This window comes from Nuphar pumila, chromosome 3 (genome assembly GCF_984573655.1).
Source record: "Nuphar pumila chromosome 3, dmNupPumi1.hap1.1, whole genome shotgun sequence".
Classification (NCBI taxonomy): domain Eukaryota; kingdom Viridiplantae; phylum Streptophyta; class Magnoliopsida; order Nymphaeales; family Nymphaeaceae; genus Nuphar; species Nuphar pumila.
The window spans coordinates 146767013-146791498 of NC_143251.1; the positions used below are offsets into that span (position 1 = coordinate 146767013).

At 37.9% G+C, this 24486-nt stretch overlaps 1 protein-coding gene across 2 annotated transcripts in view; it reads left to right on the forward strand.

The window, feature by feature from the left end:
• Positions 1-24486, forward strand: part of LOC149844330 (vacuolar protein sorting-associated protein 52 A-like) — a 203750-nt gene that overhangs the window by 127079 nt on the left and 52185 nt on the right. For both annotated transcript variants that reach the window (XM_090000506.1, XM_090000507.1), the window contains exons 14-16: positions 6101-6216; positions 6327-6385; positions 13306-13406. In XM_090000506.1, the coding sequence (XP_089856632.1) occupies positions 6101-6216; positions 6327-6385; positions 13306-13406 (276 nt within the window). The remainder of the gene's footprint in view (positions 1-6100; positions 6217-6326; positions 6386-13305; positions 13407-24486) is intronic.

Below are 24486 nucleotides of genomic sequence, written 5' to 3' on the forward strand. Positions count from 1 at the left end.
ACGGGTTTCTTCACCACTTAGCTTGGTGATAACATCTTCAAGTGAGGGGGATGTGAAGGCGGAGAGAAGAGAGGACCGAACTTGTTCAAATTCGGGTCTAAGGCCATTTAAAAAATTGAAGAACCGGTCTTGTTCAAGTTGTTTGTGCCTTAATTCGATTGCCTCACCACTCCATTTAGGTTCATGGATTGCGAGCTCGTCCCAAATAGAGGATAATTCGGCAAAGTACTCCCGAATGGTCATATCATTTTATTGGAGAGTCAAAGCCCTCTTTTGGAGAAAGTACTTGTGGGATAGATCTCTTGAGGTGTACATTTTCTCAAGATATACCCAAGCTTCGGAAGCCCTTTTAAATTTGATGATATTGGCGTTTATCTTGGTCTCAACGGATGAAAAAATCCAAGATAAGATCTTGAAGTTCTTCATTTCCTAATCATCATGTTTCTTAGAATACTCTTCAAGGGCTTTTTGTCTTTCATCCCCTTCAAGGATCTTAATATCCCCTCCTTCAATAATGGTAATTTTGGGTTCCGGTTCCGGTATGGATCCATGAACGTAACCCCAAAGCCCCTTTCCTTTAATATGAGCTTCCATATTACCGGCCCAAACATGATAGTTTGAGCCATTAAGCTTAAACCCAAGAGAGAAATGAGAGTCTTTTTCGCCTATTAGAGAGGAAAGAATGCAAGGGATAGTACGTACCTTAATTACTTTTCGCGTCTTTCTTGACAAGATAGGCTCCTAAAATATTGCTCGAAGAAGGTGATCCTCTTTGATTTTAAAAAACTTGAAGGTGCGCTTTTCGAGGAATGCAAGAAAAGGCGAATCACAATTCTTCTTCTTCAACGAGGCTCTGATACCATGTAAAAGTATCTTCAACAAGATACTTTAGTTGATAACGCAATAACCTTGAGAATAAATGTGTGAACATACACACCCAAGAACACTTGTGCACAATAAGCACAACACACCGAATCACAAATGTGCAAATGCACTCATAAGATTCATAAACAACTAAAGAGGTTGGGCTATAATCCCAAATCCCTTAAGAAAATACAAGAGGAGCAGCCCATATATATAGGGCTTTTAGAAGGCCTTGGGAGGGGCTCCACATAGTCGTTGGAGCCCCTCCAACGGTCACAAATGTGACCGTTGGAGGGGTCCAACGACTAGTGGGTTGGGCCCCTCCCAATGCAAGTACAATGCATTAAATGTAAAAAGAAAAAGGAATAAAGAAAAAAAGAAAAAGAAAATAAATACAAAAACATATTCTCGAAAAAGAATATGTGTAAAATTCCTAAACTACCCTTACTAGGAATATATATATTTTATATATATAATTGGTAAATACATATACATATATTATATATATGTATATGTATTACCTTATATATATAAAATATATATGCGAAGTTACAAGTTTGATTACATAATTTAACTTTCTCATGCCACCCGCTATCTTATTCCACATAGATTCTGAATCCTCCTCGAGACACCAATCAACTTCCTTAACTACCCGCTCTACAAACATTCCTTGTTTAGCTCCTTTCAGTGCCCACCACTTAATTCTAAGATCTATCCTATGTCTATCCCTTTTGCGACATTGTCTAATTCTAAGATCTAAAATTAAGACTCTATGTTGTGTAGCTACACTTTCTCCCGGTATAACCTTACAATCGATGCAACAACCCCTATCTCTCTTTCTATGTAGGAAAAAATCTATCTGACTCGTATTAACCCCACTTTTAAATGTTACTAAGTGAGACTCCCTCTTCCTAAACCAAGTGTTTGCTAAGATCATATCATAGGACAAACCAAAATCTAAAATCCTTTCTCCACTATCGTTTCTTTCTCCTATACCATAGCCTCCATGGATACTCTCAAATCCATCCCTACTAATGCCTACATGCCCATTAAGGTCACCGCCGATGAAAAGCCTTTCTCCATAAGATATCCCTTGTACTACTCCATCTAAATCTTCCCAAAATTGACGCTTAGTGGAATCATCTAAACCTACTTGAGGTGCATAAACACTAATAATATTAATAATATCCGTACCTAATACTAATTTAATAAGTAAAATCCTATCACCCTTCCTACGGACCTCAACTACATTATCTATAAACTCACGACTCATAACAATCCCTATTCCATTCCTATTCCTATTTATTCCTGTATACCAAATCTTATATCCCCAAGGTTCTATCACTTTTGCTTTCTCACCTACCCATTTGGTCTCTTGTAGACATAAAATATCAATCTTTCTCCTACACATTATTTATTATTTTTGAGCCCTCTGCAAGAGGGTAACCCATTGTAATTAGTTATTTTTATTTTTAAGGCAATGAAGACTGCATTTTTGTGGAATACAAAGTTGTTCATCTTGTTCCCTGAGTTCGACCCAGATCTCACCCTAGTATGAGCCGATTTTTATTATTTGGTGTCTGGCTTTCACAAAACGTTTTATCAAAAATATATCTTTAAAAATCTATTTCATAAAAACTTACACCAAATTTTTGGCGTCGCTGCCTGGGAACGACGATTGAAAAACAAGTATTCACTTTATTGCCTCTTGTTTGTTCGCGTTATATTCAGGATTGTTAGTTCCCGTTCTGCAAATTATTTAGAATTGTTAGTTTATTTTTTTTGTTTATTAATTAGGATTGTTAGTTTGATTTTGTATTTAGGATTTATAGAACCACGTTGCTTGCTATGCCTAGAGCCAAGTTTACTTTTCTTGCCCGACTCACCTAGTAGGATACCCTTTTATAGGTGACTGTGCATGATTGGTACTTTGCACATAGTTTGATTTCTGTAAAATAACTGCTTGGGTGAAAGTGTGTGGTTGTTTATTTCTTGCTTTTCAGTCTTTATTTTATTTTTGCTTGCTTTCGTGGTGTGGTTTGATCGCGATTGTGCGCTAGATAGGTAGAAAACCAACCCCTGGGTTGGTTGCTACACCTGTCTCTACCTAAGGTGTATGCAAGGGTGACACTCACTTGACCCCGAGCTTGTTTTACCTGTACAGGACTCTGAGTCCATCATTAGGAGAGCCCGCAGATCCGGCCCCATGGCTGAAGATTAACAGATTACTCGTTCCTTGAGGGAGCATTTCATTCCTAATGAATATACTCTCGCCTCCTGCATCACGAGACCTGATGTAGGAGAACCAATTTGAGATTAAGGTTAGTGTCATACAAATGTTACCTTTCTTCTGCGGCCTTAGCAATGAGGACCCCTAGTGTCATCTCGACGAGTTCCTCGAGATCTGCTCTACGGTGCAAATCAATCATTTTAGAGATGATGCGTTGAGGTTAACCTTGTTCCAAACCACGCGTGCATTTGATCTTAAATTTGGTAAGCGCGTTAATACTTAAGTGAAGCACCTGCGTGTGCAAGGGTTCGATCTTTTGAGCTTGTAATCTGGGTCTGTACACCCGTGTAAAAAGCCTTGTACCCTAGTCATGCGCTAGACGAAACCCCAACTCAGCCTTTGTTTTTATTTCTGTGCATTCTTGACGTATCTAGGCCGAAAAATGAACTTGGCTACCTGTCCGCTACCTTAAGAATTAACATCTCCGCAAACTCCGCAAAAGAAATGTATCTGTCACCTTACGCCTGGGAAAGGGTTGCACCATGCGACACCCGGTGTGCAGGGTCAGCCTGATGAAATGGCTGAGAGGAGGATTAGGGCAAAAAAAAAATTACCCTCTCCTCCTGACCCCGACGTTGCGACCCGTTTCCCGACGTCGGCGATGACTACGAGCTACCACCGTCCGATGATGCCTCCTCTCCATCTCCAACCCAAGTACGCATTCTCTCTCTCATTCTCTCCTCTCTCTCAATCTCTCTCTCCCCTCGTCTCTCAATCTCTCTTCTCAGCTACCTTTCTTTCTGTCTCTCTCAATCTCTTTTCAGTTTCTCCTTTTTCCTATGTTACTGTGTACCTTTCTCTCTCTCTCTCAATCTCAGCTAAACACCGTTGTTGCCCAGTTTTGAAAAAATATTTAGCCATTTTAGGGAAAACTCAGTTTGGCTTGTTAAGAATTGATCACAAGCTGGATCGTTTTCTTAAAAAAATATCTTTTAAGAGTTTTTACATTATGTAATATAAACATTATACATAATATACATTTAAACATTGTACATAATATATCTGTTGGGACGTTGCAAGTTTGAATCCCAATGGTATGGCATAACTGGTAGGGGCCTGTCAAAAAATATTTTATATTCTAATTGTTGAAGCTACAAGGATTTAAGACTTGAGAACCTTTGGAACCGTCATTATTATGCTGCCTTAAGCAGCCATTTTCATTAGTGTTACTGTTGTTAACCGTTAAAACTTAAAAATTATATATATAATATATATATTTTATATATATACCCTCCTGCACCCCCACACCCAAGTTTTTTTAATGTGCCGCACCCGCACCTGTACCCATGTGACATAGGTGGTGAATACTTGCTCAAAAGCACTTTTTAGAGCCAAATCCTGGCTTCGCTACCATCTTAACTCAGTTAATGCTCATGGGAGGGCTGGACCTCTAAGCCATGAATAAATGCCACCAGTTTGCTCAGGCCTGGTCATCATCTTGGGGGTGTCAGTTAAGACCATGGTTGCCAGTTGAGGAAGCGGGAGCGGGAAGCGGGAGCGGAAAGCGAGGCACTTTCAAAATTTTAGGAAGCGGGGAAGCGTGGGACCACTTAGGACCGATTCGGGAAGTGTCTCGGAAGCGACCTAGGAAGCGTCTCGGAAGCGACCTAGGAAGTGTCTCGGAAGCGAGGGGGAAGCGAAAAAAATAAAAAATACAAAAAAATTGAAAAAACAGGGGAAGCGAGGGGGAAGCGAGGAGGAAGCGTGGGGAAGCGTGATGGGAAGCGCGCTTTCCATTAAAGGGAAGCGCGTCCCCCATTAAAGGGAAACACGCTTCCCAAAAAAGGGGGACGCTTCCCCCCACGCTTCGGAAGCGCGACGTTTCGCGCTTCCCCTTTCAGCTAGGCGCTTCCGGTAACCCTGGTTAAGACTGCATTCGAATAAACATACCAAATCCAACATTTCATAGATGTGTAGCCTTAGTGTTGGGCTATTCTTTCTTGGTTCGAGGACTATTATACTCATCATGCTTTGCTTTTTCCCTTATGAACAAAATGAATTTATTGAAAATATAAAGTACAATGAGTGGGTGACAATCATTCACCATCCCAAAGGATAATGTGGAGGTGTATTGGGAGGGAAAAAATTATCATGCAATCAACTATAATCCTTATTCAACTCGATATTGAAGAAGGAAAACCACATAAACAGAAGCCATGCTTTGCATGTATTATTGTTCTACATTAGACATCAACGTGCAAGCACAAATATCTCCAATATTTTGAAAATCTGAGACTGAAATCATGGCCACCATTGTTAATGTCAACACCAAGAACTTCTCGCCCAAGCAATTTCTGGGATGAATTTAAAAGTAGACATGCCAAAAAATCTCAAGATACACAATTTTGAGAAAAGATTCTGGAAATTTTCAAAGATCACGGCAAGGTTTTTTTTCACTATCTCTTGCAATAATGTCAAGAAAAAGTTAAAAAAACTAGCAAAGGATGAAAAAAGGGAATGTTTCATTTACATAGGAGAAAAGTGGAAGTTAAGTATCTTGTTATTTTCCTGATACTTGTGCAATATATTGTGAAATTTAAAAGTTCTTGTTGGTTTCAAGTTATCATGAAACCTGAATTTCAAAATTATTTTTCTAACTTACAAAAATAAATTTGATATACTGGCAATATTTTTGACTAAGGTTGTCATATTATTGGAAATATATTATGATATTCTTATTTATATGTTCAATTTAAATAATTTAGTTTTTTTTTTTTTAATTGTTTGACGTTTTCCACTTTTTATATTATTATGAAGAACACCAATGAAGTCTTGTGAGGTTTTCCTGTGAATTTGTATATCAAGGATATCATTAATAGTTTTGCCTGGTAATTTGTTCTGTTTATGTTTATTAAAACAATTATAGAGTCCTTTCTTGTAAATATTGAGCATCTTGGGTTTCTTTTTAGCTTTGCTGAAGTTTCTTACTTGGCTTATTGATTTCAGGAAATTGATCAGCCGGCATTGATTCCTCATATAGCAGAAGCTAGCTCTTTGAAATATCCATATGAAGTTCTGTTTAGGAGCTTGCACAAGCTACTTATGGATACTGCTACATCAGAGTATTTGGCTTTCCATTATAAATTATTAACCTTTTAAAGATTTAAAGATTTAAAGATTCTTCCAAGTTTCACAGTGAGCATCTGATTTTGATAAATCCGACTCATGGCAGGTACCTTTTCTGTGATGATTTTTTTGGCGAGGAATCAACCTTTTATGAAATATTTTCAGGTGTGCTCAATATACATGAGTGATGTGTCAATAACGGTTAATGAAAGCGAAAATAGGTACTCTGAATTCATAGAGCTTAGAAAAACTTGATCTAATATTCTTCTGATTTGATAAATGAGAGGTCAGAACTCTAGCATGTCTAGTGTGTTGACAGCATTTTGTAGATGCCTTCTTGGACACAATATTTTCTTTTCTTTTTTTCAATAGGATTTTTTTGTTCTTTTGAATTTCTTTTTTCTTTTCTTTTCTGCATAGGTAAGTCACACTGTATTATTTTTTATTCAAAACCCGTTCTTCTCTGTCCTCAGTTGGATTCGTCGATCAACCGAAATACTCTGTGAAATTGTCTAAAGTGGATCGATCCTATTTCACAGTAGGAACTTTTGTGTCTAGTCTTCTTCATATGCAAGGTGTGTTTAGGGTGTCAAGATACTTGAAATCATACCTGCAAAGAAACTCTCAACACCAATAATAACCATTGCAAGGTGGAGTTATGATGGTTGCAGATTGAGACGGGTTCTTAGATGATGGGAGATTCATCACCAGATATCATGTTTTTGTAGGTGTACCCTAGTCTCTTGGAGGAGAAAGAAGTTGTGTCATGGTCAAATGTGGAGTCCAAATATGGAGCTATGGCTCTTTATGCCCACGTGAGGGGCAATCAATAAGTCAATGCATATAGAACTTGTGAGCAAGTTAGGGATGATCGATGTATTCACCCGGACTTGAGGGGGAATGTTGAAAACTTGAAAGGGGGATATCCTTTTCCCCAACTAGTTGATCTACTTTGTCATTTTTAACTTTTTTCTCTTGAGAATGTATTTAAGCAGTTAAGGGCATTATAGCCCTTTTACATAACACTCAACATTCTCAATAAAAAGGAAGAGAAATTGCATGATATACCTAGTTTTCTCCCGACATTCTTCTTCTCCTTTTCTTGTTCTATGTGAGACTCATTTCTGGCAATTTGTCTTGCATCAATAGCCGCTTTAAGCTCTAGAGGTTAAGTGACAACCTCATCAAAGAAGGGAAGCACACTAGAAAGGTTGACTATACTACCAAAATTTCATATTGGTGGGAAAGAAAATAGACTTTCCCATATGTCTTCTTCCTCTATGGATACCGCGAGATGACATGCACTCGGTTGGTTAGAAATAACGACAAATTAATCTTGTCAAGGTCTCTCTCTCTCTCTCTGTAACGCCCCAAAAATCCAGGACTTGTAACTTTTTGAATAGTTTAGAAAGCTTTGAAATCATACAATAATTAGAGTTCAAATAGTACTTCAGCGGAAAATGATATTTTTAAAACAACAAGTCGATGGACCTTGACCGCATTACAGCGTAAACTTTGCTTCGTCAAATTCTGCACAACTATTGAAATCAAATGGTTTCGAAATGCATTTTCAATATTTGAGAATTTGTTCATGGGATTTTACAACTCGTTATATTTGTTGAAACCAGAAGAAGTTTACTAAAACAGTTTTAGTAACTCAAGGTTTAATAAAAAGAGAAATTTTGAAATACACTTTATACCAAATTTACCAACATGTCCTCAGGAGCGAAACGTCAGGGAAAGAGCTCTATCTTGATCTCATCACGCCATCGTGCCATCGCAGAGTGTATCACCTATACATCACCTGCCCATAAAATGGGTCAGTTTCACTAAAAACTGGTAGGTGCACATACAGGACAATATTGAACATAATTAAGCAAAATAATTTAATATGTCAAGTAGACAGACAATTATATAGCAATTTAATTCCACTAGATTCACGGAGCAACTATCATGAGTACAATGCTAAAATTAGTACAAGCATTTTACTGGCACAAGTAGGTTAACTATTACAAGCAAAGAATTGCATAAGAAATTTAACTAGCAAAATACAATGCTTCATCAACCACATACACACAATTCCATAAGTATTGAACCTATTGTACACTATAACTTTCATACGCGTATAACTAAACAAATTGTGTGATCGGATTGAAATTATGTTTCGATATTAACTGGCCAAGTGGGTACGCACAAGGCACGACTCTAGAACCAACCTAGACTGATCCGGGGGTTTATTATGCTATGTATTTTAAGATAACCCGGATAGCTGACTGAGTCCACACCTAAGGGGTCAGTGACCAAGAGAGAAATCCCCGAAGCAGCATAAACAATGGATGCATCCCGAACATGGAGAGCTACCACCTAGGATAATTATGGTAGTCCTTTTCCCCTAACTCCGATGATTGGGGAAGCCGAGTCTTTTGCTCGTAACTGCCATTAATGGCTTGTCCATCGAAGTTTTTGTACCTTCCCATCCTCTCTCCTGACAGGAGTCAGCGGTTCGAATGAGTACATCAGAGGTAGTTAACTGAAGACCCATTCTACATACTCTGGTCTTTCGACCCAACTCGAGTATCTTGCCGGTGAAGGCGGAAATCATCACTTATTTAGGTGATCTCAGCATTTTGTTATTTGCACTCATCAAGGTTGTCACAACCTACTCATCCAATCATCTCAACGTAAGAAGACGTACTTGTCAAAAAGTATGGACGTACTTGTCAAAAGTACGACTACGATGAAAGGGATATGATTTCACCAAAGAAACCCCAACATATATTATCTGCAAAAGAAGTAACACAACACAATTTGGCAAGATAAGTCTTGAATTCATTTCAACAATATTTTGCATATTTCCTGATACAAGGTCGTCTCGGATCTCTCGTCCGATCAACAAAGTACTTAACATGTCGTGCATGTCTAAAAGTACGTTACGCCAAAAAGGGGGGTGTGTAGGCTTCTCAAAAGGAACACCCAACACACAACTTCATAACGATCCAAAGAATACAGAGATGCTCATTTGGCAAGATTCATCCTTAAAAGCCACAATTCACACAAGGCACATCATTATCAATCTTGTATCCAAAATTTATATTAATATCGACATAATTCGCACGACACGCGACACTAAGTTTAATAAATGAAGAATGGGTCCTTCAACAGAACCTCACTCGACCACATGCTCTTGCCCCCAATCAGGGTTATTTAAATTGAGCCGCAACTTGAATCAAGGTTATAAAACATTTCTCCCAAGTGTGTGGACTTGGGAGGGCCCAAATGTGACTTCGCAATCCTGCGAGACTTAAAACTTAACTTTGCAAAAGTTGTGCAATTTGAAGAGCACTGGGTTGGCAGAAGGAAACTCGCTTTTAAAGAACTACAATGCACAAGCACAACTTCTAGTGTTTTGAAAACAAGTGAAATCAGGATAGGCACAAGACTACATTTATGTAAGTACATTTTTACCATAAGTGTGAGCATATGCAGGTTATAACATGACGACAAGCACCTCTCGACTTGCGATGCCGCACATCAAGCGAAAAGCACATAAGTAACACACAAGGTACCAGAAACATACCTTGTCTACTTAGATAGGCAAACACTTAAGGAAATAAGTAATACATGAGACACGAAGTCGTACCTCACTCAAAGGAAACGTGCAGGCTAAAATGAATGCAATCAAACAAGGGCATAGGTATTGCAAGAAGTATGAAACCACACCTCAAATTCATAAACAACTACACAAAATAATAATCGAAGAATGAAATTGAACCTCGACCCATGAGCATGCAAACAAGAAAATACGCATTTCAGAAGCAATATAACTCTAAGCATGTCTAGCATGGGCATCCTAATTATTTCAACTTAAATAGGTTCATTTATTGCCCTTTGTGCGACTTTACCCTACCTCGGAATGTTGTGTAGCTGCGTACGCCTACGTGTGAGGATAATACGAGGGTCGGGCCGCGGAGCACGAACGGGGCCTGTTGCGTAAGCTGCAAAGGTACGTTATTAGTTTGCATTTAAATGAATAGGGAAAACGACAACAAAGGACTGGGGTCTCGGCTTCTCTGCAAAACAAGACAGGGATCAACGGTCCCTGCTGACCTGAAACGGAATGGGGTAGGGTCTAATGACCCATGCCGCCAAAGGAAACAGGTGCAGGGGCCATCGGCCCCTGCCGGATATTTAAAGAAGGGCAGGGGCCATCAACCCCTGCCAGACGACTAAGAGAGGGGTAGCGGCCATCGGCCCCTGCTGGGTTTCTGAAAAGGGAGGCAGGAGCCGAAGGCTCCTGCTGGCTTTAAAGGAAGGGCAGGGGCCATCGGCCCCTACCAGAAAGAGAAATGGCAGGGCCCCTGCCGAAAAATGAGCAGAGAGAGGAGCGCAGGGGCCAAAGGCCCCCCTGCGGCTTCCAAAAGAGGAGGCAGGGGCCAATGGTCCCTGTCGTTCATGGAGAAAAAGGGCAGGGGCCATCGGCCCCTGCTGGTCTTTTAAAAAAAAAAGGAAGGGGGCAGGGGCCAAAGGCCCTTGTCGGGCTTGAGAAAAAGAAATGGCAGGGGCCATTGGCCCCTGCTGGGTTTTAAAAGAAGAAGGGCAGGGGCCGATGGCCCCTGCCGGAATGTAAGCAGAGATAGATGCAAGGGCCTTTGGCCCCTGCCTGCGGCTGTCGGGAGAGGAGAAGGTAGAAGAAGTGGTGGGAGGGCTTACCTGGGGCTGCCGAAGAGGAGGTGGGACAGGGGGACGACCGACCTTCCGTCGGTCATCCGATAGCCCACAGGGGAGGGAGGGAGATGGCAGGGCTCGTAGGCCGCCTGTTGGTCCTCCGATGGACACAGAAGGAGATTAGAAGAGGGGGAGGAGAAGGGGGAAAAGGCATACCTTTCGAGGTCACCGGCGGTGGTCGCAGCGGCGGCGGCGATCGGACCAGCAGGAGGAGGCGTTAGCAGGCAGACGAGAGAAGGAGCGAGGGGAGGTGTCGGTCGGGGCTGCCGGCGAGGCTGTCGCCCGTAGGGAACGAGGAGGGGGAGGGCGGTGTATCGATCCTCCCCTCCCACAACACTCTTAAAGAGTTCGGGGAGGGGCGATAAACGAGGAAACCCTCAAGGGGTTTCCTTATTCTGCTGAGGGGTGGAGTGGCGCGGGTGAGGTGCGGCGTAGAGAGGAGAGGATTTGTTTTTAAACAAATCCTCCCTCTGTGTCGGGTTTTAAAACCCTGCCGATAACGAGCCCGGGTCGGGTCCTGACCCAACCCGGCTCGGGTCCGATATTTATTTTTTTTTATTTTTTTTTACGTGGGTTTTACACTCTCTCTGTCTCTGACAGTCAAGTCCTGAATGAGCCTTAACAAATTTCCTTGTTCTCAATGTTGCCCCTCCATTTTCTTAAAAAATTTAATCATTTTAATTTTTTCAAAAAATGCACAAAACGTCCCTGTTCAAAATAAGCCCCATTGAGACCTTGTGGTACTTGATATGGGCTTTTGGTAGCTCTTCACCAAATTAGCATCATTATCCATGTTTTTAGAAAATGATGCCATTTTAATTAATGGAAATTAATATTTTTTTTTTATATTTTTTGCATCCTTTGTTTTTTCACATTTTTTGAAAAAAAAAATTTTAAGAAAAGGCTCAAATACCACAAATTTGATCAATTTGGTCTGGTCTTTCAAACTAATCAAGTGATGTGGATTTGGATCCTTTTTAGAAAACTTAAGAATATTTCTTCAAATTCCTTTCTCTTCAAAGGTTGATATTTTCTTTTCTGGATTGGCGTAGCAAAATAGTGTGCTTTCGATATATACATATTCTGCCAATGTTCTGAAAATATCATGATATTTTGTTATTTTTAATCTCAGAGAATGCAACTATGATATATATATGAAAATATTTGCTACTAATGAAGGTAAGGAACTAATGGTCTAGAAATCATAGGTGCAAGTTGTATCGACTCAATCTAACCACATCGATGTGTTCAGCATGGTTTTTTTGCTAAGGATCAAGCCTTGGATCATGCATTTCTCATGTAAAAATGTGATTTTTTGAGTTATGAAATTTTGGCACATTGTGGGCCATTGATTTTTGGACCCCTTTAAAAACCTAATTACTTGTCATAATCACATGATTCAAAACAAGTTTCCTACTAAACAAATCATGTAGATCATATCTGTAATATTTAATCTACAAAAAAATAGAAATTTTTGAAGAAAAAAGTGATTTATACTCATTAATAGCCCCAATATTTGTCCTATATATAGGGAAATGGAAACCTAAAATGAGCACCATGCCAAGTGGAACATGATATTGGATTTCCGGTGTTTTTTTTTTTTTGGAAATTCCGACCCCCATAGATGTGTTCAGTATGATTGATTTACTAGAAATCAATGCTTGGATCATGCATTTTGGATGGAAAAGATAGTATTTGGAGACTCGAAAATTTATGAAAATGGTAGGCCATTGATTTTTTAAACCTTATAAAAACCTATCCATGCATTGGAATCCTGTTTCAATTAAACCAAACATCTAAATCACATCCGTACGGTGAAATTTAAGAAAAAATAGAAAAACCCATGAAAATTTCGTTTCATACTCCAGTTCACATATTTCCAGTTAACATATTCTAGTGGTGCTTATATGTTTGTGTGTGTACGTGTATGTGTGTGTGTGTACCTTTGAACCCCTGCACTTATAGAAATTCTTGTGGTGTACCTTTGAAGTTTGAACCCCTGCACTTACCTGTACCTATGTGACACAACTTAGAAGTTTTTTTATTAAGAATATCCTGGGAACAAGATTTGTAACCATGCACACGAGCAATCTGCTAAGCCATGTCACCTACATTAAAAGTAGGACTGACATTTAATTCCACATCCTATGAAGGAAATTTCTTTTATTAAATTATATATGTATCACATACTTATTTTTTATGCTATAGTAACTTTAATATGATCCATTAGATGTTTATGTTATATGCATTGATACCCAGTTGGGATTACTCATCTGTTCAGAATAGCTTCAAAACTGTGCTTTGGTCAGACTCTGTAGGGTTCTCATCACTAGAGTGTACTGTCCACATTTGAATGACAGGTCCGCTTGCTGTTATTGATGAACACTTCAACTCTATCCTTCCCAATTGTTTTGATGCTATTGGGCTAATGCTTATGATTCGCATAATACATCAGCACCAGGTACCATGACTTACTGCAATGGAAGTTATTTATTTACAATTGATGATGGGTTGTTTGTGTTTCCTTTCTGTGCATATCCATCTTTAGTATGGTCGCTGTGGATTATTTCATTATTTGTGGTTAAAATTGATTTCTATGGTTTAATCCATCACTGTAACATTCTGCAGACTTCCCACACTTTCTGTATTTTTTTTTATAATTATGAAAGGTAAAATTCTAAAAGATTTTATTAGAACAAGTTGAGGCATAATGTTACCCCAGGTACAAGATGGTGTTAGGGAACAACCCTTTTGTTATATATATATATATATATATATATATATATATATATATATATATATATATATATATATATATATATATATATATATATATATATATATATGTTTTATCCAAAATTCCTGATAGGGGTATTTTGGTCTTTTCATAATGTAATATAAGTTGTGCATGACTTATTTAGGATTTTTTATTTTCTTAATTTTTATTATTTTTTATTTTATTTTTTTTCCCTTGTTTGGTACTATTGGGGGCCCCACTTGTATAGACGTTGGGGCTCCCCAACGTCTATCTAGTGGGAGACCCAATGGCTCTCTCTCTCTCTCTTTTTCATCTTGTATATAAAGGGGTGTTACCCCTTGTTCTTGTAATGTGTTCTCACACTCTTAATAAAATTATTTCTTTTTAGCCTTTTGGCATTACCCCTTTGTGGGTTTATATATTTGCAGTTTATGTGCATGTAATTTCCCCTTTGTGGGTTTGTGTATTTGCACTTTATGTGCTTGTGTTTTCTTGTTCATTATTGGACCTTCAAGTGTTATCACTTGTTATTTGTATTTTCACTTATTTCCTAACATGGTATCAGAGCAAGGTTGTGATCAAGTTATTCTTTTGGTACATCGGGAAGCGTGTCATTCAAAATTTGAGAAGGTGGTGAAGTATTCGTTACCTCTCCTTTTTTCTCTTCTCCTTGGATTTACTCGATATGAATTTTACATTTCTTAAGTATTCTTTGTGTTATTTAACTCATGCATTATGCATGAGAAAAACATCTATTTTCGTTATCGTTATACATATATATGTATAACTTATGTTCTTTATCGTTATATATATATATATATATATATATATATATATATATATATATATATATATATATATATTGTTCTATGTTATTTCTTTTAAATTAAAATAAAAACAAAATGTATGCTTTAAAATTTTTAAAATGGTATTTTTATCATCATTGAATTTGTTTTTCTTATCTTTTTTGCTTATCTTAACAAAAGCTAGATATATGTATCACTTTTGAAAGTGAGGTCTCTCTCTCAATAATATTCGGTATTTCATGTGTTCTTATGCCTTAGTGCACATTCTGATATTTGTGCCTTAGTGCACTTTGTGTTATTTACGCTTTAGTGCATTTGATGAGTGAATGTTCTTGTCAAGTTTTTTGTAGACTTGACTATTTGTGAGATTTTTCACACGTTTTAGTGCATTTGATATATGTATCATGCTTAAATCATGTATGTTTGAACATGTGTTGTTGGCCTTAGATGGTTTGTTTGAACCAATCATGATAATAAAAAGTCAAATCATGTTCATATCTTAAAATAATTTGATAATGATGTATTTCACAAAGTATAATTTTACTTGAACTTGTGTGTGTTAAATTGTAATCCATAAGACAATGTATTTTATAATATATATTTTATATGTATAAAAGAAGATACATATACATATATATTTCATATATATGTACATGTATCCATCTACTTATATATATAATATATATTTCTTTCTTGTATTAGTTGTAGGGGTATTTTAGTCATTTTACACATATTCATGTCGTTGAATATGATTGTAATTCTTCCTTTTAATTTTTCTTATTTTTGTAACTTTTTCTTTTTCTTTTATCTGTTTTTTACGTACTATTTCTGTACACAGTCAGTAGCTGACTGTGTACAGTGTACAACAGTCAGCCACTGACTGTTGTACACAGGTAAGAATACGAGACGTTGGGCTGACTCCCAACGGCTCTAATTAGAGCTGTTGGGAATCAGCCCAAAAGCTTTTATGAGTTGTTAAAGCTTATAAATAAGGGTTGTAAGTCCCTTTGTAAAGGTAGAATTTCAGTAAGGAGTTGTCTCCTTAAGCTTATAAACACTGTGCATTTATTTTGTGTCTTGAATATTTGAATTATCAAGTTATTTGAAAACTTATTGTTTGCAAGGATTCTTCACATGGTATCAAAGCAAGGTTGGAGAAAGAAAGATCGTGTGGATTCTTAATTTTTTGGGTGCTTCGAAAAGCGTGCCCTCAATTTTTTGGTGATTGGAGTGGATCCTCTTGTTCATCCAATATTTTAGAAGACTCTTCTATCAAGAAAGGTTTAAAAATCCTTTGTGGTACGTATTCTTTTTCATCATCTCTCCTCTTTAATGGGTGAAAAAGACTCTCATTTTTCTCTCGGTTCCAAACTCAATGGGTCCAACTATCACGTTTGGGACAGAAACATGGAGGCTCATATTAAAGGAAAAGGGCTTTGGGGCTATGTCCAAGGCTCGATTCCCGAACCGGAGCCAAAGATAACCTTGATGGAGAAAGGAGAAATAAAAATCCTTGAAGGCAAAGAAAGAGCCAAGGCTCTTGAAGACTACACCAAAAAGCATGAAGAATGGGAGATGAGAAATTTTAAAATCCTCTCATGGATTTTCTCATCCGTAGAAACAAGAATTAACGTCAATATTATCAAGTTTAAGAAGGCTTCTCAAGAGTGGGAGTACCTTGAGAAGATGTACACCTCTAGGGACTTGTCCCATAATTATTACCTCCAAAAGAGGGCGCTAACTCTTCATCAAGGAGAAATGACTATAAGGGAGTATTTTGCCGAACTCTCTTCTATTTGGGATGATCTTGCTATGCTCGAACCCAAGTGGAGTGGAGAAGGCATAGAGCTTCGTCATAAATAATTGGAAGAAGATAGATTGTTTAATTTTTTGAATGGGCTTAGGCCTGAATTCGAACAAATCCGGTCTTCTCTTTTATCCGCCTTCACTCCCCCCTCTCTTGAAGATGTAATTACTAAACTAAGTGGGGAAGAGACTCGTATGGGTATAAGCAAGAACAACTCAAGTGTTCTAGCTACACCTTCCAATAATGAACAAAATGAAGGAGTTAATGTCGTCTCAAGACCGGGGAGCAACTTAAGGACTTACAAGCCTCCTCACTTCAAGAATCAAAGCTCAAGTGATCAAAGAGGGAAGAAGGATTATAGCATGCTTTTATGCCATTTTTGTAAGGAACCGGGGCATATCAAGCCTATTTGCCTAAAGTGAAAAAAGTTACTTGCCATGGCTACTACATCCTAACCTCAAAAGAAAGAATGCTCGTCATCTTCAAATGGAGCTCTCTCATTGCAACAAATCGTGGATGCACTTCAACCTCTTATGAAAGCGGCTATTTCCGAAGCCGCCATGTCAACCTCTTCTCCTTCCGGTAAGACCTCTTGGCTTTTAGATTCGGGTGTTTCTCTTCACATGACTCCAAGTTTTAGTTCTTTTTCCGAATACTCAAAAAATCGCTCTCCATTTTTTATTTCAACCGCGGATGGAACATCTCTTGAAGTAAAAGGAATAGGAAATTTTGAAAAACAAGGGTTCTTTATTCCAAAAATTAGATTTATACCCAAATTAAACTTAAATTTGTTTTCTGTTTCTCAACTCTCGAATCATGGGTGTGATATAAAGTTTTCATCTAACAAATGTTGGATACAGGATCGCCGGTCCAGGAGATTGATTGGGGAAGGCTCTTGGAAGGGCGATCTATACTATATCGATTCTCTTCAAATTCCAAAGAACCCGTTTTGTAATGGTGTCCAACAAAAGGATATTAATGTGTGGCACAAGAAACTTGGACATCTAAATATTGCAAAAAATTCTCATTTACCTTTTGTTAAAAGTCTATGTAAAAGTGATTTCACTTGTAACGACTGTATTCTTGGGAAAATGAAAAAATTGCCTTTTTTGTCAAAGATCTATGTTTACAACAAGACCTTTTGAAATTATCCATTTGGATGTATGGGGACCGGCACCCGTCTTAGCAAAAGGAGGCTTTGCATATTATGTCATTTTTGTTTACGACTACACGAGATATTGTTGGATTTATTTTCTTAAACACAAATATGAAGTTTTCTCAATTTTTAAAACCTATCATATGATGATTAAAAATCAATTTAATGGGAATCTAAAAATTTTTAGAACTGACTCTAGTGGAGAATACCTTTCAAGTGAATTAAAAAATTATCTTGAAAGTCATGGTATTCTTCACCAAAGATCTTGTCCGAACACCCCTCAACAAAATGGATTAGCCGAAAGGAAGCATAAACATATAATAGAGACAACTCGAACATTACTTGTTTCTCAAAACATCCCAAAAGGTTTTTGGGCTAAAGCGGCTTTAGTATCTGTCTATCTTATAAATCGGCTACCTTCTAAAAACTTGAACGATATCTCGCCTTTTGAAAAATTGTATACCAAAGAACCCGACTATAGGCGATTGAGAATTTTCGGTTGTAAATGTTTCGTTCTTACTGACAAGAACGACAAGCTTTCACCAAAAACCATTGCCTGCTCTTTTCTTGGATATTCTGAAACCTAAAAAGGGTTTCGTTGTTATGATATTAAGAATGACAAGCTATATGTTTCCAGAAATGTGAGTTTTTTGAAAAATGTTAATGGTTTTGAAAGGAGTGAACCCTTTGAAGAAAACATGAATTACTCTTTTTTATTTAAAATGTTAGAACATGATGATGATAGTGATCATAGTGATGACGATTTCATTCATAATGACGTCAATGACAAAGAAAATGGCTCTTCCCATCCACCTATCTCCCAACATAGAAATGAAGGAGCATTGAGAGATCCTATAACATATACCCATAGAGATAAAAACAGTTTTAGGAGTGCAATTGAAAAAATAAGTGAACCTAGTGGGTCCAATTCAACAAATTATGAAAACTTACGAAGATCTGAGAGAAGTAGAAAGATGACTTGTAGGTTTATTTCATATGATTCGTTTACTCCTAAACATAGAGCATGCCTTAGCGCCATTCATTCCTATATAGAACCCAAAAACTTTGAAGAAGCCAAAAAGAATGATGAATGACTGAAAGTAATGGAATGTGAGTTTTCTACTCTCAACAAGGCAAAGATTTGGGAGTTCGAAGATCTTCCTAAGGGTAAGAAAACAATAGGGCGTAGATGGGTATTTAAGGTAAAAACTAAGAGCGATGGATCTCTTGAGAGATATAAAGCTCGATTAGTTGCAAAGGGATATAGTCAAGAATATGGGATTGACTATGAAGAAACTTTTGCCCCTGTGGCCCGAATGGTTATTGTCTGATGTCTTATTACCGTTGCCTCAATCAACAAATGGAACATCTATTAAATGAATGTTAAAAATGCTTTCCTAAATGATTATCTGAATGAAGAGGTATATATGGATGCTCCGCCTTCGAAAAACACTTTATGGTTTAAAACAAGCCCCCAAGGCTTGGTACGATAGATTTAACTCTGTAATGTTAGAAAATGAATTTTCTTCCTGTTTCACTGACACTGCCTTATTTGTTAGAAAAAACAATGCAGGGATTGTCATTCTGCTCTTATATGTGGATGATATGCTTATAACCGAAAGTGATTCTAAAGGGGTTAAAAGCATAAAATCAATTTTGAAGGATAGGTTTGAAATGTCTGATTTGGGATTTCTAACTTATTTTTTGTGTATTGAAGTAGCATATTGTAACGACCCCAAATTATACCCTTTGAAAATGCGGAATATTTTTTTTTTCAATGCGGAAACCTTCCCAGAGATCCGGGGTCCTCACAGTTCCAATTTTCATTGGATAGCCCAAGCACTACAAACGAACTTGCAACCATCATCCATAAGAACCAAAGCAATTTTTTTATTTATGAGTAAGAGTAAATTGTAGAGACAATGTTTTATTCGACTGAAAGTAAAGTAACAACTGAAAAAGCAAGAAGTATTGAAGAAAGAGCCACTATGTCCCCTGCTGAAGCTGACAAGCCCAAGTATGACTCTCATCTATCCCCAGTAGCTAGTCCAACCTCACTGTTCACCATATCTTGTGAAAAACCAACAAAGTAGGGTGTCAGAACCGAAATTCTGAGCACAACTACTTCTAAGGAAACCAGGTGAGACAAAAAACATGGATAAGATTTCATGTAATGATTTGAGTGAGTGCATATATAAAAATTTGCATAATCTAAATAACCATTCATGCAACCAGTTACATATGCTAAACAGAAAGAAACAGTAAGGCATGAGCATAGACAAGAACTAAGTAATAAGATCTTTCAGCATGCTTCTTAGGAAATAAATAACATACACCCACTATTCTATCATGATTTATAGAACAATTCAATTATGCATGATCTAGTGCATAGCAGGAAAATGCCTAATTATGTGCAATGCATGATTTCTTTTTTGTTATCTTTTATTTAAGTTTCATTTTTTCATATGCATTCTCTATTAAATGCACACAACTTTAAGTTCCTCTTTTTAATTATCGTTGCCCGCAGATACACCAAACGGGTACAATCCCCGAGGTCAAGTAGGTTCCCAGGGTAGCTTAACACACAATTTGTATTTTATTACTGGGTTTCAACTTAGCTCTCGACCGAATCACCTTCGGAACATTAGACCTCCACATCTAATGTCGGGGACACAAGGGACACCCCACGCCTACATGTGCTACTTTCTTGGTACCATAAACAACAGTTGTGTCAAACACACCACTCCCAGGTAAAGTGGTGGACTCTCCCCTAAAACCGTGGTCAGGAGAAAGAACCTCAATATCGGGTTCAGGGGACAAGATTACAGCACACGGAGTTTTTGTATCCTCACAGTCTCCCCAAGACCGGATCTCTAAGATTCTCATACTCCATATGAGATATCCCAGAATGTATATTACATTGTTCTTATTTTATTTTTTTATTAAAGTTAATTTTTTAAGTTTGCAACACCATATGCAAAAGTAAAGTGAAAACCCGCATCCTCCCTTGCGGGTCCCCTTGTGGGGACCCTTACGGGACTCCAGCCCATATAAACAACTTGAACAGTGTAGTAATGTGTCAAACCATCTTATGTGGTTTAAGTGATGCAGTTAAAAACATATGTGAAAGGAAACCAAACTGACGACTCTCCAGGCCGATGATGGTCCATTTAGGCCATCGATGCACCACATAATAAAACCAAAGTAGTGTTTCATTCATAACACTAGGCCAAAGTGCCAAAAGCATGTGCACTCATGCAATCATAAGCCCAAACATATGCATGTCATTACTCATTCATATGCATTTTCACTATGTGTGTGTTACCTACATCACATACGGGTATTAACCAATTCATGGTTTCTTTGAGTGTGTGAGTGTACATGTACCATTTCACATAATAATTCAAGCATTCATACCCAAGAAGAATTACCAATAACTGAATCATGCTCACACTCATGAGTACCATAACAATAACAGTTACATAACCTTCTTCTAACTAACATTCCAGCTTGTTCTTAACACATAGATAGGTGTGTATAGGTTTCAAGATTTTCCTTTATTCATATCAGAATTTAAATCATACACAATATTTATAAATTCTGGAACATATTTTCATTAAACTTGATTCATATCAGTCAATTGAAATCATAAACATCCATGGCAACCAATATACCAGCATTTAAATCACTCATAGAATTCTGAACAAAAATATAATGTTCAGCTAGAGACAATAAGGCAAGTCACAGTATATATTAAATTCAGTTTTTCATGTGTCCATCCTTCTTGAACAGGGTATGATGACCCCATATTTTACATGACTGAAAATTTCAAATATGACTCAATAATCCACACTGCATAGTAAAAATATGTGCTTAAGCCACACTCAAGAACCAGCTTGAGATACTTTAAAGCAATTCGTGTGTATAGGCATTATGTACTGAAATGACAGTGGGTGCTTATGCAAGCAGCAATAGTAAAGACAGTTAGTAAAATTTTTTTGCTTCTTTTAGGACACGCACTCAGCACGCGGATTCCACCCAAATTTCAAGATCATACAATAAGTCCCAGAATACCCTATCCTTTCCCTAATGGAAATAACAACTTGAACGAGAATCAGAAATCACGTTTTCCACAGTAGAATACAATAATTTCCATGCAGTTACAGAACAAACTTTTGAAATCAAAATTTCTGCTTGGCTGTAATCATTGGGGAACAATATACATTGCTAAACATCAAAGGTCCAACTATTCAGCATGCATACAGCAAGAAAACTTAAAAAAAAAACAAAACAACGATCACTCTGCCCTTCATTTTAGAGGCTTTAACTCCTACCCTCAGCATGATTGTAAAAATTACAAAAAGAAAAACTATCAAATTCAAGTCCTCCTTTCTTTTCTCCCTTTTTTTTTCATCTTAAGCATATACCTCGATTCCCAATCAAGAAAACCCCAAATCGGGTTGATTTGGGAACTCGGCAGGTTAGGGTTATAAAAAAAAAATCATTCAAGAACCTCCAGATTCAGATTCCCCTTCTTTTTTTTTTCAAATAGATGAAATCGGCCAACATATATTAAAACATGTAACCAACAATAGAAATCAAAAACCCCCAATCTGGTTATTCAACCACGATAACCGAAACCCAAACTGGGTTTACCCGATATTACAGTCGGAGACCTCCCGATTTCGAAAGCCAGGGTCGAAAATCCCCAAATCTGGGGTTAACCGACACTAAGAGTCGAAAAACCCCAATTCTTGGCAATACCCGATACTTAAAATCAGAAACCCCATCCCTTTTCTTCTTTCAGAATTTCGAAATCCCCAAACTCTAAGGGATTTCCGACAGGATAAACCCCTCTTCTCAAAGGATCACACAAGATCAAGACCCATCTTCGATCCCTCGCCCAAAATCGTTAGAAGCATCGTACCTTTTTGAAGATTTTTCGGTGATCGGAGGTTGGAGACGCGAGTACAGAGCCGCGGCTAACACTTCTCGTGACGGGGCTGCTCGCTGTGGCCTTCAATGGCAGCTGGTAGCCCCAGTTATCCGGCGTGCCCTTTTCTCCGATGCGCACCCAACTCGACAGTGCGAAAGGGAGAGAGACATAGAGACGGGAAGAAAGAGAGAGAGAGAGAGAGAGAGAGAGAGAGAGAGAGAGAGAGAGAGAGAGACTGAGTGAAGAGGGCAAGACCCCCCCCTCTCCACTCCCCCTTTATCGGCTAACCCCCTCCCCTCTTGCTGAGAGGCACGGGGTCGGTTACGCCCTGCGTAACCCCCCCTGCCCCTTTCTTGCTTTTTTTTTCTGTTTCAGATTTATCGGGCAACCCTTATCGGGTTGCCCCTTTTCTTTCCTCTTATACCCGTTACATCGAGTGTGGCCCGGGTCCGGACCCGAGACCCGTATATCGACCCCGAACTGCATGGATCCACAAGTTGGATCCAACTGTGGATCCTCGAATTAATTTTATAATTAAAATTTTCTCTATTTATTATTATTAATATTATTAAATCGTGGTTGATATAATTTATACCTAATTATCCCTTTATGGGTCCTAGATCCGAAATGTGGATCTAGGCCCAATTTGCATATTTTGAAATATTTTATAACATAAACAAAATTTTGGTAGCAAAATTTTTTGGTTTTTACACACTCTCATAGAGGGTATTTTTTATCTCAAACTAAGCTTGCCTCTGAGATTATTGACAGGTCAGGTATTACAGATGATAAGGTTTGTGAAACTCTTGCTATAGTGGAGCCAAAATGAAGATTGATGATGGTATTCCTCTCTTCGATCTCACCCCCTACAGACAGCTTGTGGGATCTTTGATATATCTGAGTATTACTAGACCAGATATCTCTCATGCAATTCATACTGCAAGTCAGTTCCAACATGCACCAACATCAGTTCACATGAGTGCCATCTTACGGATTGTGAGATACATAAAGGGCACACTAAACAAAGGAGTATTCTTATCCTCTTATTCTGAATTAAAATTAATTGCTTATACTGACTCTAACTGGGGAGGTGACCCAAATAACCATCACTCCACCACTGGTTTTTGTGTTTTTAGGAGACTCACTGATTTCATGGAGATGTAAGAAGCAACAAAAAGTGTTTCTATCCTCAACAGAAGTTGAATATCGTGTCATGGCTGTAAGAAAGTGAAAAATACGCTACAACAAATGTCTCTCAACAAGTTCTCACAAATACATCATAAGAACCACAAAGGTTCACAAAGAGAACTTAAGAATACACACAACCCGAAACGGGTATAAAAATGAAAAATAAACAATTTTATTGATTTGAGATAAAAACCCAAAACAAGAGTAAGTATTTACAAGGGGAATAGCCCCATATTTATAGAGAGGTAGAGAGAAGCCTTAAGAGAGATGTTGGACTCTCCAACGACTCTAATAGAGTTGTTGGGGAGTCCAACAACTCTTTTTGGATTTACCTTTTTGACTTGGTCAAAAAGGTACCTTTTTGACTAGTCAAAAAGGTAAAGGCCAAATCAGTCCAATGATGGACTGGTTTGGCTAATTCTAGTTGTATTTTAACTAGAATTAATTAAACGAAAAATCCTAACTAGAAAGGAGATAAAACATTACATGTCTATGAGATTACATATGAGATATTATATGAGATTACATATTTTAACACTCCCCCTCAAACTTACGGTTGGATAACCGAAAGTTTGCCTAAGAGAAAGTGAAACCTAGGAGCAGCGAGAGGCTTGGTGAAGAAATTGGCCAGCTGACATTCTGAAGCAACATAGGGAAGATTGATGGTGCCACGCAAAAATTCCTCTCGAACATAATGGCAATCCATTTCTATATGCTTGGTGCGTTCATGAAATGTCTGATTGCTTGCAATATAGATAGAGCTCTTGTTGTCACAACACAGATTTGATGTTTTTGGACTTTCAACTCCCATATCAGAAAGTAGACGTCGAAGCCAGACTAATTCCATAGTAGTTGTAGCCATTGCTCTATATTCAGCTTCAGTTGATGAG